Here is a 14,619-nt window from a genome sequence, read left to right as displayed (position 1 = left end):
TATTTCTATGTCACTAAATGCATTGCAGTAAGTAAAGTAATATATGTTCCGAGTCTAGTTATTAGATGATTGTCCTGTGTAATGTCACCTTAAACCGCGATTACTCATCAGTTCTACGTATGTTACATTATTTATGTTTTCAATGTGTATTCCCACTTAATGCCCATTCTTTATGTTTAATAACTGTGACATTTGTTCTGGCTCCAAGTACTAACAGAATCAAATTAAGTGTCATATTTGTCACCATTCATTTAATTAATTTTTATTCAAATGCTTGGGATATCCTAGTACTCTAACTCTTCTTGCTTTGTTTTTTTCGTTTTTATCTCTCTGACATCCCTTTCTATCGTTTGTAAATACATTAGTTTTTATCTTCACCGTTCCCTGCTACTTTCTTTGTCAAGCATTTACAAAATGGTTTTCAGTATTTTTTTCCTTAATGATATGATTATGTATTATACCTTTCCACTATTCTCCAATTTATAGAAGACACATTTATGCCCTCCTCGTTCTACCATCCTACTTTCTAGTAGAGTAACTTTTGCAGTCCTTTTACATCAATCTACCATTTTACATAAACATGAGTGCAACACATTTAACTGTAGTTGAGTACTTTAGCTTTGATAGCCTACGGGCATTGTTTATCATTGTCTTATATTGAGTTGAATTATATTCTTATTTATCTAGGTTGATACCAAAATAGTTTAAGATCTACTGCATTTTCCTGACAAACCTTTCCTTGTTTCTTCTAAATGATTGATGCTGTATTCTGTTTCCTTTTCTGTCCTCTTATCAACTTGATGTTTAAGCTGTATACATTTGTTTCATATCACTATATATTTATATATTTTTAAATTGATGGTAAATATAAAAAGCTGATAATGTAATATATAAGGGGACCTGGGCATATGTACTGTGGGGAGCTTCGGGGAAAAATCCTCCTACATTTAGATCAGGTCTTTACAGAAAGTCCCAAGTTCCCAACATAGAATTTAATTGAAATTTAAGGGCAGGACATTTGTAAGAAACTTAAGTATGATTTATCTATTTACATCAGTTAAGAATAAAGAAAAGAAAATCAGTATAGCCGACATTTACTGTAAATGTTATCTCAGTCGAGTATGCCTAAATTAAAAAAATTGTAAATTAAACACTTCTTCTAATGTAAAAGTTCCTAAAACAATAAAGGAAATTCACTATAGTCCTGGAATGGAGATAAATCTTCCAGTGATGAACTAATCTCGACAATCAAAAAGCAACAGGGATAACAACGTTGAATGCACCGTTCATTTCCATAACCATAACTGACATTCAACGTTTCTAGATGTCACAAAGCTCTTAACATCACTCGCTGATTACATCTAAATGTGCGTGTACGGGCCAGTTTATTAACTATACTAACTGCTCGAATATAGCTTATGATATGCTTTATAGTTGAACATATTAAAAGCTTGTAAAATTAACTTATTGCTCATAAGTAAGTAATTACTACTGATGCACAACTCATCACTCGCGGTAAACTGGACCCAAAAAGTTCACGCTCCATTAAACTTTTCATACTAATCCAGTGACTCTCTGCTGTCCACACAACAAAAAGCTTCACGGTGGTGACCATCTTGACGCTGAACCAGCTGAAAAACACTTAAAGGAACATGTATATAAGCAATACTCAGGTCTTATATGACCCTGACCTAAATATAACAGATATAAAAAATAATTGTCCTACTAATCTCTTTTACAGGGGACTAAGAAGCCTGTAATCTTACTCTTAGTTACAAAGAAATCTTACTCTCATGGTACTAACAATTAAGATGAAAAAAAAAAACAAGTACCAGAAAGACTAAGCAAGTAGTTGTGTCACAACCTTACAATATGTCCACTGTGACACTTACGAGATCGTCCGCCACTGTCTGCGGTCGATCAGGTGACAATATGTAAATCTGTTGGATCAGGGATGTATACTGAGGTAAGTCTAAGAACAAACTTTATCATAATCTGCCTGTAGATCTAGTCTTGTATTCTACGAGCTGGCAAATCAAAGGTGAAGCTAGGCCATTAATAAAGGCTCATCTAATTGGTTCCTCTCTATACCTATTGCTCCACGATAACAGATCTTTGCTTAAAATACCTGACTTGCGTGTCAAAAACTCATTTAATTTAAAGACTCGCGTCTTTTACTGCTGTGTTGCAAGTAAATACCCTGCAAATATTCCATTAGGGTTCTCTACATAGTTTCTCCTGTTTAGTAATGGAGGTTTCAAAACCTGTGGATTTTTCGATATATTCATATACATCGTGGGTTACGTAGTTCACTATTGCCCTGAGTTTGTCCGGTGGGTTAGGTCTTAGTGCCGTAACTCCTTCGTTGTTGTAGGTCCGGCTGCAGTAGTTTCTCCATTGTTGAGCTGGATAATGTTTTTTTTTTCTTTTATGGTTGCCTATACCCAAGCATTTTGGTCGGCTAAAACACAAGTTTACCTGCAATAAACAAAACCTATTAGCACTATTGCAAAATACATAAAACTTCTGACTAGTCCCTAAATAAAATGCAGGATATTGCATCTTGTAAATATACAAAGTAGTAATATACATGGGTACTCTCCTATATACAGCCTAATATACAAATAACAGGGAGAACTACCACATAACGGATGGTCCCGCCCATCCGTGTTGTAAACAAATTCTGAATATGGCAATAAGCAATGACAAAAGGATACACGTATATGTAAGTACAAAAGACAAATGTACGAAAATTTCGGTATATATTACAACTGTGGTAAAGCTTCGAAGCTTACTGGAAGCTTGGAACTCATAAACCAATTTTTAAAGTTAAGTTATCTTTTGTGTAGTACTCCGCTGTAAAACTGTGCAAGCCTTGTAATCTAAGAGAAGGGGAAAAAAAGTACAAGGATTCCTTGTGGAGTACGAGATTTAGCGATAGCGCAAATTAACAGTTTGCGCTAGATTTAGCATAACCTTCTCAGAAGTGAATTTTGCAAATATACATTGACTTTAATACCATGGCGCCTGGCAGATACACGTTATACATTTTATATAAAATAAACCAGCTAAGCGCTAACAGACTTATTGACAATGCTAAAATCAAAACAATAACATTGCCTCGTAAAGTAGCAAGTTCTTGTTTGAATTCTTAAAAACGACATTTAGTCATAGTATTTCACGAAATATGAATATAATGGAGTTTAAAATATCAAGATGTTGTATTTTTAAGCATTCACTGCATATAATGAAATATTTAGTAGCCCGAGGGATACCTAGCAAAACTCGCTAACCAAATGTAGCTTTAAGTGCTCAAAGCGTTTGTAAACAACCATTGATTCCTCATCGGAACCACGAATTTAGCTCCCTGCTTTTGTTGTTCCCTGTTACTGAAAGTAAGTATTTATTCCTATTTCCTCGGATTTGTCGGGTGTCCTGGTGAACCGGGAGACACTAACGTTCATATCTCTCCTGATAAATGACTAACTGGAGCATTTTGTGATACTCTGTGAATGGGCTTTAATAGCCTAATGCTAACTTGTTTTGGGAAGCTGTCATATACTAAACGAACCGTATATTTCTCATGTTATTTATCTCGTGTTTTGTGTTAATTCTAACCATTATCTTTTATTCAAGCTTTATTTTGCGGCAGCCTGCTTAAGGTAGATGAAGCTGGCTGTTTGCCAGCATGGGCTGTTGATCCTGGGCAGCTTTATAACAAACAAGAAATACCTAGACAGACATTAGGCAAGTAACGTGAAGGGAGCGAGTCAATGGTGTCATTATTCGGTCTTTCTTTACTTTATTTAAATCTTGGGGGGACAATAAGAAGAAAAAAAGATAGCGATATTTCTACAGAAGCAATCCGCTGTGGCCTAGACTATGGCAATTGACGTTTTGCTATGTTATTTTACTTACTGAACAAGAATTTAAAGTAATATTTATTCGGATGACTGTAATTAACCTCCAGGGGCCAGTACTAAACACAAAGAAATACATTGGACGCCCCAATCTCTTGTAGGTAGATGTCGTATCCGCGGTTACATTCCTTGAAGTTCGTAGGGAACTAGTAGCCTATTCTTTAGAATTAGCTACCCTGCAATAAACGTAACCGCCAATACGACATCCACTAGGGATTGGGGCGTCCAATGTATTTCGCCGTGTTTAGTACTGGCCCCAGGGGGTTAATTTCAGTCGTCCGAATGAATATTATTTTAAATTCTTGTTCAGTAGGTAAAACTGCATTCGCAACTGCCATAGTCTGGGCCGCCGCGGATAGGTACCCTAGATCTACCAAGGTAGCTAAGGAGCTTATATATACTAGTCACAAATCATTTTAAATAAAACTATAGCTAAAGAATGCTACCACGGCCTGGTTCCAGTAAAAGTTCTGTTACGGTCCGAACTCCAGTTCCACACGAGGGCTGGTACTGATTTCAATGTGTTCAGTACTATCCCTTGGGGGCTCAAATGTATTTTGCCATGTTTAGGACTAGCCCCTGGGGTGTCAAATGCATCTCGCCATGTTTAATACTAGCCCTTGGGGGATCAAATGTAGGTAAATCTAAATAATAACTCCGCGTCAGGTATTTCTTTGGAAATTACAGTTGCCTATAGTATTCAGGTTGCTTATTAAGAATTTACTGTTATTTTTGGGCGGTCGACTATAATTAACCCCCAGGCGCCAGTACTAAACAAGGTGAAATACATTGGATGCCCTAATCCCTAGTGGATGTCATATTCGCTGTTACGTTCCTTGCAGTTCGTTCGGAGTTATTCCTTAGAGTTACCCAAATGTATTTCACCATGTTTAGCACTAGCCCCTGGGGTGTCAAATGTATCTTGCCATGTTTAATATTAGCCCCCGGGGTGCTGAATGTATTTTGCCGTGTTTAATACTAGCCCCTGGGATGTTGAATGTATTTCACCGTGTTTAATACTAGCCTCTGAGGGTCAAATGTATTTTGCCATGTTTAATACAAGCCTCTGAGGGTCAAATGTATTTCACTGTGTTTAATACTAGCCCCTGGGGTGTTAAATATATCTCGCCATGTTTAATACTAGCCCTTGGGCTGTCAAATGTATTTCGCCGTGTTTTATACTAGCCTCTGAGGGTCAAATGTACGTATTTCACAGTGTTTAATACTAGCCCCTTGGGTGTCAAATGTATTTCGCAATGCTTAATACTAACCTCTGGGGTGTCAAATGTATCTCACCATGTTTAATACTATCCCCTGGGATGTCAAATGTATTTCTCCGTGTTTAATACTATCCTCTGGAGGTCAAATGTATTTTGCCATGTTTAGTACTAGTCCTTTAGGGATCAAATGTATTTTGCCATTTTTAGTACTAGCCCCTGGGGGATCAAATTTCCCTAAGTGCATTTCACAGAATTGAAATAGAGAAAATACGCAATTATTTACATACTAGTATGTTTTGTTTTTATTAATAATACTAATTTGCAAGAATTATGTGTATAGAATATTTTTTTTCATATTTTCATGGAGATTCGAAAGCTACAATAAAAAATCGAGTAGAGATGTTCGGACTGGAAGTGAACATTATCCCTGGTTCCTGGCTGTCTACAATCATGATACTTAGTATTGCCTTTCATTTTGATGGCACTCATTTTGTCAGTAACTGATAATTACCAAACCAGAGGGGCACATTAGTATTCTTCAGTTTTATCCTCTTTTAAATCCCCTGGTGCACATCAGTAAAATAAAAAATGTGATAGTAATTTTTTTTATGCTGTGCTCTGATGTCTTGTTAATATGCTTGATATAAAAGTCAGTACTGAAATTTTTTGCAAATTTACTTTTACAGAGATAGGCTACTTACAGTTTTTTGTTTATGTTTTTTTTTTTTAATATGCATTCCCTTAGGTGTAGTTGTGGTAGTAAAATAAAGTTAAAACCGAAGACTAATACTGTGCTCCTCCGATTCAGTAACTATCAGTTTTGTGCAAATTGGGCTCCGTGTTTAGTACCTGGCCCTTAAGATAGTTAATATCTTAAACACACACAAAAATTATAAATATTACAGTTGGCAACTGATGGGAACCAGGCTTAAGTAGTAGTCTTCAATATACCAAAATAGAAATTTAATGAAAATTTTGGACATGGAAAAAATAGAAAAAAGGCAAGGTGTTTTTTTTCTCATATCCAGCAACAAGGGGTGACCCTAGTGGGAACTGGAGTTTATGAAAACCAGAAATGAATGTACAATACAGTAGGCCCCCCTTATTCACGTTCTCCGGATTTACGGACTCACGGATTTGTGGATTTCTCACTGGACCATATCTACCCATTATTCGCCCATTCGTGGTATTTTTTATATGAGAAATATTTAGAAATTCCTGGTTTTTTATCAATTTCATCATAAAATTCACTTTTTGGGATAAAACTATAAAAAAGACCAGGTTTAAAAATTTGTTGCAGGTTTTTCTTGAGTTTTACCTACCAAAATAGGCTGTTTTCAGAGTCTTTATAGGGGTTCCAACTATTCGCGGGGGTGGGGGGGGACTGGTACATATCCCCCGCAAATACAGGGGACCACTGTACACAAGAGAGGAGGGTAGGAAATATATAAATCAGTCAAAATAGTATATAGATCATGTGTATCAAGCTTAACAATTGTTATTAAATAAATGAAGGAAAACTGTAGCAAGGGTTATGACAAACATCCTCTGCCCACCTCTTTATATAATTTTGCTGATATTGCAGTACAGTACTACTGTGCTCGATTTGCTAGTTTTATTTTGGCTAGAACTAAAATGTAGAATAGTTTAACCAGTGCAATTGTTGAATCTTCAGATCTCCAAATGTCTAAGCAAAGAGGAAATTCATTCCTGCTTTCTGCTGGTGCCTCCTGAACCTAGGTGTATAAGTTTTTTTTTTTCTTTTCCTACATATTTATTTTACACCTTTTCCTTCAACATCTCGCTCTGCACTCTTATTTCCCTTTGGAGCCCACTCGGGTTTCCAGTCTGCTTGTCTGTTGAGTGTCCATAAGGGTTTTCAGCTGAAGATTTAAAAAAAGAAATTATACAGATGCTTCCTAACCTAATCTAGGATGCCAGGCCCCTACCAGACTGGAACTGTATTCCTTCAACCTAACTTGACTTGCAGATGTTTTGGATTTTGTGGAACTTTTTGAAGGGGCAGCTTACCAGTGAGGCATACATGCAGTAGGATTGTTTTTGCAGTGAACAGTCTGTGAAAGTAACATTAAAAACTCATCCTATGTATACAACTACTTTTTGTTTCTGCACAAATACAAACCTTCATTTTCAAACTTATTGACAAAGTATCTAACTACTTTGGAGAGCCCTCACCCACATTTTATAGAGCAAGTAAGCTCTCCATGACCTGTGGGTTTAGTCCAAGTTGATGATCACCCATGGCCTTGCTCACCTGGAGAGGGTCTTGTGTCTACTAGATAAGGCAAGGGTGCCAGGGACCATTCACCTTTTCCCCAACTTTTTTGGTCCAAGATGCAAAGGTTGGATAAGTATCGGGGCTAGGGTAGGAAGCATTCACACAGTCTTCCAAGCTTTTTCTCGAAGAGTGTGTATCCATATCAGTCTTAGAACCAAACAGGTTGTACACCTATGTGTGGAATGGTCCTATGGGAGTTTTCAACGGTCCTTAGAGGTGTCTCAGTTTTTGGCATCTGGAATAGAACCCACAGGTCCTGTACATCAAGATTTGGACAGTGAGGTGTACGGGCTGGTTTTTATAAAGGTCATCAAGATTGATTGCAAGCCAGATGGCCTTTGGGAAGGACCTGGGTATTGTCCACGAAATTTTCCTTGTCATCAAGAGAGCTTAGGTCTTTGCTCAGTTGCCTTAGTCATGACTTATTAGCAATATTTTGGGCCATATAAATTCACCTGTTTTTGTACAGGAAATTCATTTAGAGCCAATTCAGTCTAGTGAGTTCTTTTTGTGTTCCTGGCTTGTCAAAAGGAGAACTCTTTATCTTGGTTAGTGCCTAACCAAACTATAGGTAGACTCAGTTTTGCCTTTTAGCCTACTTTTAGTCTATCGCTAGGCGCTCTCTCTCTCTCTCACAGGTAAAGGTAACAGTATGTTTAAGGTGGTCTTTGTGTGGGATCTTTGATCCTTCGCTGTAGTAATGTGGCACCTTGTACGAGGGAGGTGACCCGAAGGAGGAAGCTATATTCAAGAGGCTTTTGTCTGTGGATAGTATTTGTTGACTATCTGGCCCACTGGATAATTGCCTCTGAGCTGTTTTGCTTCTTGGAGGATGGGATACAGTGTTGTCACAAGTCCCTAGGGAAATTTGGGCACTTGAAGGTTGGTCTGCATATGGGGCCTACTTTGATCCTTTTGGATTGAAGTGAGGCTGTGGCAAGGTCATTGTCGTTCAGTTTGTTCAATTCATTTCTTTGTAGCATTTATAGTGAAGGCATTTGTAAAACTGTGAATTCTATGTAACAAATTGACTTTGATTCTGAATTAACACTTTTTCCAAGGTTATCAGTTATTGACATAGTTTTTTAAATGAACACATTTTCCAAGATTATCACATATAAACCAGCTATTACCTATTATAATTAGTGTCCATAACTGAAACACTGGCTCTAAGTATGTTTACTCTGAAATACTATTTATAATGCTTTAAAGGAAGGCTTTAAGATTCATTTGCAAAGAAGTTTGTAGAGTATCAAAATTTATTCTGATGCAATAATTGGTCGTATACTATTTGGTTTCAGAATCAACATGAGTTACAACCGGGGCCGAGGATTTGGGTTTGGTGGTTTTTCAATAGCTAAGAAGCAGGATATTACGCCTCCACCTCCCAATGCCACACTCAGCAAACATGGTTATCACACCATGACTGCCATCAGCCAGAATGCAATATCAGGAGGTTGTGGATACGGTCAACCACGTAAGCGACCGAGAGATGAGGATGAGTGAGTATTTTTCGTTACTGATAACTTTTTAGTGTAGAAATCAGTATAGTAAATCATAGTTTATTCCGTAATTACAGTACAGTAGTACCTCGTACTTCGAACTTAATCCATTCCAGAAGGCTGTGCGAAGTACGATTTGTTCGAAACATGAAACAAATAGTATCCCCTTAAGAAATAAAGGGAATCAGGATAATTCGTTCCTTCTTTTCACATTTTTTTCTATTATTAATATATGTTCAAAAGTTAAATCAAGAGTGTAAAGTAATGAAAAAGTACACTATATGAAGTATAATTTTCTAAATTTTATTTTTTCTGTTTACGATTTACGAACTGTTTGGTAAAAATGGCACCGGCTAGCTGGGGGATGGAGGGAGGAGAGAAGGGAACCATTTTGAGCAAACCAAATTGATTGCAGGAGGCAAAGGTTGATAGCAAAATGAATTTTATTCACATTAGGTACAAAGATAATTGTGTCTTAGAGAGAGAGAGAGAGAGAGTAATCAGTGTGTGTTTACACTTGGTTCGTAAGTGCATGAAATAGATTAATTATGCCACGATACATCAACTTACTGTTGGCAAATGGCAGACTTTTAAAACAAACATGAAGATTTTACAAACAAATAAGTAATAAGTCAAGATTGCAGGAAAAGGAAAGAGAAATAAAATAACTTTTCACAAGGAAGCTACTTAAACAAACAATTGAAGGCTTACAGAAGCTGAAAGCGGTGCCAGTTTGTTTATTACAGAGCTGAGTTACTTTTACAGTACGTAGTAAAAATATTGTAAGAACAATTATCACTAGATTGGTATTTTACCGTAACAAAAATAAAAGTGATTTGGGCAGATCAAGTGTAAGTGAAAGAAATGGGCAAATAATCATCCCAGATCAGCTAATAAGTCATGGGAAGCAGAGCCGTTTCTCTCTCTCTCTCTCTCTCTCTCTCTCTACTCTCTCCTCTCTCTCTCTCTCTTCAGCACCGGACACTGACTCGAACAAGCATTTTTTTTTCATGTTTTATCATTGTTAATTTTATTGGGAAATATCATTTTTTATTTGAATTGGTACTGCTTTTACGTACATATTTTAGGAAAGATTTTACTGTCTCTTCTTCTCTCTTCAACAATACCACAACGCACGATAACTTAAAATCATTCATTCACTATTCCTGAAAAATATAAATGCTACCTCCCTCTACCTCAAGTTAGCTGTGTATCAACGCAATGACAAATGATTTTGTTAATCATTTGTGGTAAGTTTTATTGTGAAAAGCTTTGTTCTTTCATTTACTATTTTGTTAATATTGTTCAACTAGAGTCTCACTAGGCACACTGAACACTAGCTCAATTAAGACTTTTTTTTATTTTTTGCATTTGATTGTTGTCATACTTTATCATTACGTTAAATTTATTGAGAAATTCCCTTTTTATGTGAATTGCTATTGCTTTTACATACATACTATAATATTTTAACACTCTTCTCCTTCTCTCCCTCGTTCAGTCTCGAGTCAGCTGGGCGTGATGTCACCGCGGTTACGTACGATTTTATACATCTTTTATGCTAAATGTTATATTGAAAGCTAAATTTTATATTAAATGCTTTATACTTTAATGTATTTGTCGAATATTGTTATCATTAAACTATATATTGTAAATGAAAAAATAAATTAATACAGTTTAACTTGTAAGACCTGGTAGGTCGTCGAATACAAGTATAAACTAGATAATCAGTCACTTCGTAGTTCGAGCATTTGTTCGACAAACGATACAAAATTTTCTCGGAAATTTTGTTTGAAAAACGGAAAGTTCGACATGTGAAACGTTCGACAAACGAGGTACCGCTGTAATATTCTTTAATTACTCAAAGAAAGAAAAGATGCAGATTTGCTTCTAGTGTGTATATTATCAAGCTTTATTGCATTATGCTTTGTTCATACACGAACAAACCTTCGGTCTTAACAATAGGATAATATCTAGCGCCTAGCTGGATCCGGTTAAAAAGCAGATGAAAGCAAGGAATCTTGTGATATCTGGCAACACATGCGTAGATCGGGTGAAGAGTGGTCAAGGACCACGCATCTACACCAGTCTTTTCTTTGACCGCCTGGGCAAGAGTTGTGTTTACCTCTCCGGGCCTTTTCCCAGTTCATTGCCCGTTTTGTTTCTTTTAGTGTGTGTGTGTGTGTGTTTTTACCTGGTATTATGGCTTCTTCTGCTCCTTCTCAGCGTCAGCGTATGTGCCCCGGAGTTCCTGGTTTTCCTTGTTCTCGTTTTTTGGCTTCGGCAGAGACCGACCCTCACATCACATGCAATAGGTGTCATTCGAATTTTTGTACTATTACGAATCCTTGCACGGAATGCTGGGCATGGCCTAAGGAGCAGTGGAGGAAGTTTTATGGCAAGAGGGAACATCGGAGAGTCTCAACTCTTCCTTCTTGGGAAGGCTTTGCTCCTATTCCCGATTTTTCGTCTTCCGCAGTAGTCAACCCCCATAGTAGCATTGTCCCAGCATCTCCTTCCTTTTCTTCCATTGATTCGTCGGTGGAATTATCAGGAGGTCGCCAGGGTAATACGTATTTGTAATGTAGCCCCAACTTCCTCAGGAGCTTTTTTGGTTCCCGAGAAGGGTGAGGTTTTTTCATCATTCTCTTCTCTACCAGTGTTGGAGGCGTCCAAAATGGCAGCGATTTGGAAGGCGCTTGGGCTAGGGGGTAACACCTTTTTGGAGGGGTTGCTAGCGTATTTTGTGGAGGCTCGCACCCCCCCTTCCCAGTCTTGCCAGGGCATCCCCGACTACTGCTACCCCCTCGTGGGTAGCAGTAGTCGGCCATCTTGTATTGCTCCGCCAGTGTCTGCCGCTGCTTCGAGTTGGAGTGACGCTGCGGCGTCAGCCCCGTTGATGACGTCACGGGGTCCATCTTTGTGTATTCCTCCGCCAGTGGCGTCTCTTTCCCCCTCGCACCGAGGTGAAGCCTTTACGTCTCTCCCAGTCGTCTCCTCTGATCCGCCTTGCTTAGCTGTGATGTCATCACTGCCCCCCAGTTCGCAACATCTCCCTTCCTTGTCTTTGGAGCCTTCTCTGGCACATCAGTCCGAGGTCATATGCCAGGCAGTGCTTCAGAGGTTGGACTCTTTATTGGATGTGAAGTTGGCTGCCTTATCGGTTGGGAGGACTAGTAGGAAACGTGTTGCTTCGTCCCCGCCTTCCGAGAAGAGTGTGCATAAGAAACTAGTGCTGTCTTCCTCTCCCTCTTCCCCCTCTACACCTCGTCGGCATATCAAGCGTTGGAAGGCTAAGAACTTTGCCCTTCCTTCGTCTTTAAGGAAGGAACAACGCGGACGTGTTCCCGAGAGTGCTGTGGTCGGGCAGTGTTAGTGGTGTGCGTTCTGCAGGTGTTGCTTCGTCTTCTGCCTCGTATCTTGAACATGCAACCCCCCACCCCCCTCCGTCCTTGCACATCGCGAGCGTGTTACAACCTCCCCTGCCTGTGCACGTGATGTTAGTGCTCCTTATTCTCCAAGGCCTATTCGTCGCCATAGAGATCTGAAGGCGCCTGTCAAGAGGTCGAAGGTAGTGAGCACGGATTTGGTGCAGCTGAAGTGTTTGCCTGCCTCTCTCACTGGTGCTTCCAAGAGTTCGACTCTAAGGGATTCTCCGTCTATCTCGAGTGTTCGAGTTTCCCCCCCATCTCACGTTCGTATGGCCGCCATGCCCATGACCATTCATGGACATGTGAAGTCATCTGTTGAGGTAAGTGATGTGCCTAGTGTTACAGTGGGTCCATCTTGGAGGCCGACGCTTGGACCCAGCCCAGACAGGGGTTTTGGACTGTTTGGCTGCTGACCCTTCTGTTAATTTTGATGAAGAAGGCGCATTAGAAGAGCCTACACACCCTTCTCGTCATCCGTCTCCAGTGCCAGAGCAGGAGGAGGGAGACACGCAGGAGTTTCTGGCTTCCTTTTCGGAAGTTGTTGATCTCATTCGTGGGTTTAACAATTTGGAAAGTAGGACTCAGGCTCGGTCGTCTTACATTCCTTCTTGCTTGGAAGCCTTGGTGGGAGCTACTCAGGACCCCAAATCATCTCTTCAGCTTCCTTTGTCAGGGCACGTTCAGTCGGTCTTGCAGAAGGTTAACGCCTCTGTTTCTGACCAGGACAGTTCACTTCGTTCTACGGGCTCTACCAAACTACTACCCCCGCCTCTCCTGAGGCATAGGAAGTACTATGCTACTAGCTCTGCATTTTTGTTGTCATGCCACCTTAACCCAGACGTCATTCGCCTGATGCCACAGCTTTGGAATCTACGGCAGCCTCCATGTTGCAGACTATTTCTTGGCTGGACCTCTGGTCTTTGGTTATTGCCAAGATAGCTTCTGACAGGTCCCCTGAAGGGTTGGTGGGTGCCGCCTCGCTTGCCAGTCTATTGCAGTCCGGGGGCAAGGCGTTTTCATATTTGGCTGACCTCAGTGCCAATTTATGGGCTAATCTTCTTCTGATTAGGAGTGACGCGGCTTTGCCTGGGATGGAGAGATCGCTCGCCACCAAGTCTTTGCTGGCATTGAGGAACGGAGATCGGTTGTAGTCCCAATTTTTGTTTCCTCGGACAGAGCTCAAAAATGCGATAGACCGGCGCCGGGCTGACACCAAGGATCGACTGGCGCACCAGGCCGTGTCTAAGTCAGCGTCTCATCCTCGGAGACGTCTGGCTCCTCCTCCTACCCCGGTCCAGTAGCAGTTGAGGAGATCGTTGCCTGGTAGGCCATCAAGGACCTCAAGTACGGCAGGGCCTTCCAGTTCGACACAGCCTAAGTCTCAAGATCAACGCCCCTTTCGCTCTCGTTCCTTTAATCCAAGAAGGGGCCCAACGGGCAGAGGTCAAGGGGGCCGTCGGTAGGTTAGGCTCCTCTCCCTCTCCTGCGCCACGGGTTGGGGGTTGCCTGGCCAGCCATTGGGCCAAGTGGCAGAGTTATGGGGTGGAGAAGTGGGTGGTAGATGTCCTTTGGGTGGGATACCTGCTACCATTCAACTTCTCCCCTCCTCTGTCGGACAAGCCACAGCTCAGGAAAACGTATCCTCCAGATTCTCTAAAGTTCTTGGCTCTTCAGGAGGAAGTGCAGAAAATGCTGGAGAAGGATGCGATAGAGGAAGTAGTGTGTCTGTCCCCGGGGTTTTACAGTCACATCTTGGTGTCCAAGGCGTTGGGAGGATGGAGGCCTATGATCAACTTATCCACCTTGAATCACTTCATCAGGAAGACAGGGTTCAAGATGGAGACCCTGCACTAGGTGTTGGCAGCCGTGAGGGAAGGCAACTTCATGCTGTCGATAGACTTAACGGACGCATACTTCCAAATCCCTGTTCATCCCACGTCCAGGAAGTTCCTTCGCTGCTCTCTTGCAGACAAGATCTTCAAGTTCAAAGTTTTGTGCTTCGGGCTGACGACAGCCCCTCAAGTGTTCACAAGGGTCTTCTCTCTCGTGTTAAGTTGTGCCCATGCTCAGGGGATCCGTTTGCTGAGGTACCTCAACGATTGGTTAGTCTTGGCAGTTTCCAGGGAGAAGCTGCTGCAGGACAAGGATCGTCTACTTCAGTTCTGTCTGGACCTGGGCATATTAGTCAACCAGGAAAAGTCAAACCTCGTACCCACTGAAAGGATTCTCTACCTGGTCATGTCATTGATA

The 14,619-nt window shown here is 40.5% G+C and overlaps 1 protein-coding gene across 3 annotated transcripts in view; it reads left to right on the top strand.

Annotated features, from left to right (window-relative positions):
* The first annotated feature begins 3,296 nt into the window (after positions 1 to 3,296).
* LOC135214265 (ATP-dependent RNA helicase DDX42-like) overlaps positions 3,297 to 14,619 on the top strand; it is a 61,307-nt gene continuing 49,984 nt past the window's right edge. Inside the window, exons 1-4 of one of the 3 annotated variants that reach the window (XM_064248376.1) lie at positions 3,310 to 3,395; positions 3,637 to 3,747; positions 8,741 to 8,941; positions 10,440 to 10,475. In XM_064248376.1, coding sequence (XP_064104446.1) covers positions 8,748 to 8,941; positions 10,440 to 10,475 — 230 coding nt within the window. In that variant the 5' untranslated portion in view covers positions 3,310 to 3,395; positions 3,637 to 3,747; positions 8,741 to 8,747. Of the gene's footprint in view, positions 3,396 to 3,636; positions 3,748 to 8,740; positions 8,942 to 10,439; positions 10,476 to 14,619 lie in introns of all 3 variants that reach the window. The other 2 variants (XM_064248375.1, XM_064248377.1) reach the window with 2 other exon arrangements.

Source organism: Macrobrachium nipponense, chromosome 45 (genome assembly GCF_015104395.2).
Source record: "Macrobrachium nipponense isolate FS-2020 chromosome 45, ASM1510439v2, whole genome shotgun sequence".
Taxonomy (NCBI): domain Eukaryota; kingdom Metazoa; phylum Arthropoda; class Malacostraca; order Decapoda; family Palaemonidae; genus Macrobrachium; species Macrobrachium nipponense.
Note: the sequence above shows the minus strand (reverse complement) of the source record. Positions and strands in the feature narration are given on the sequence as shown.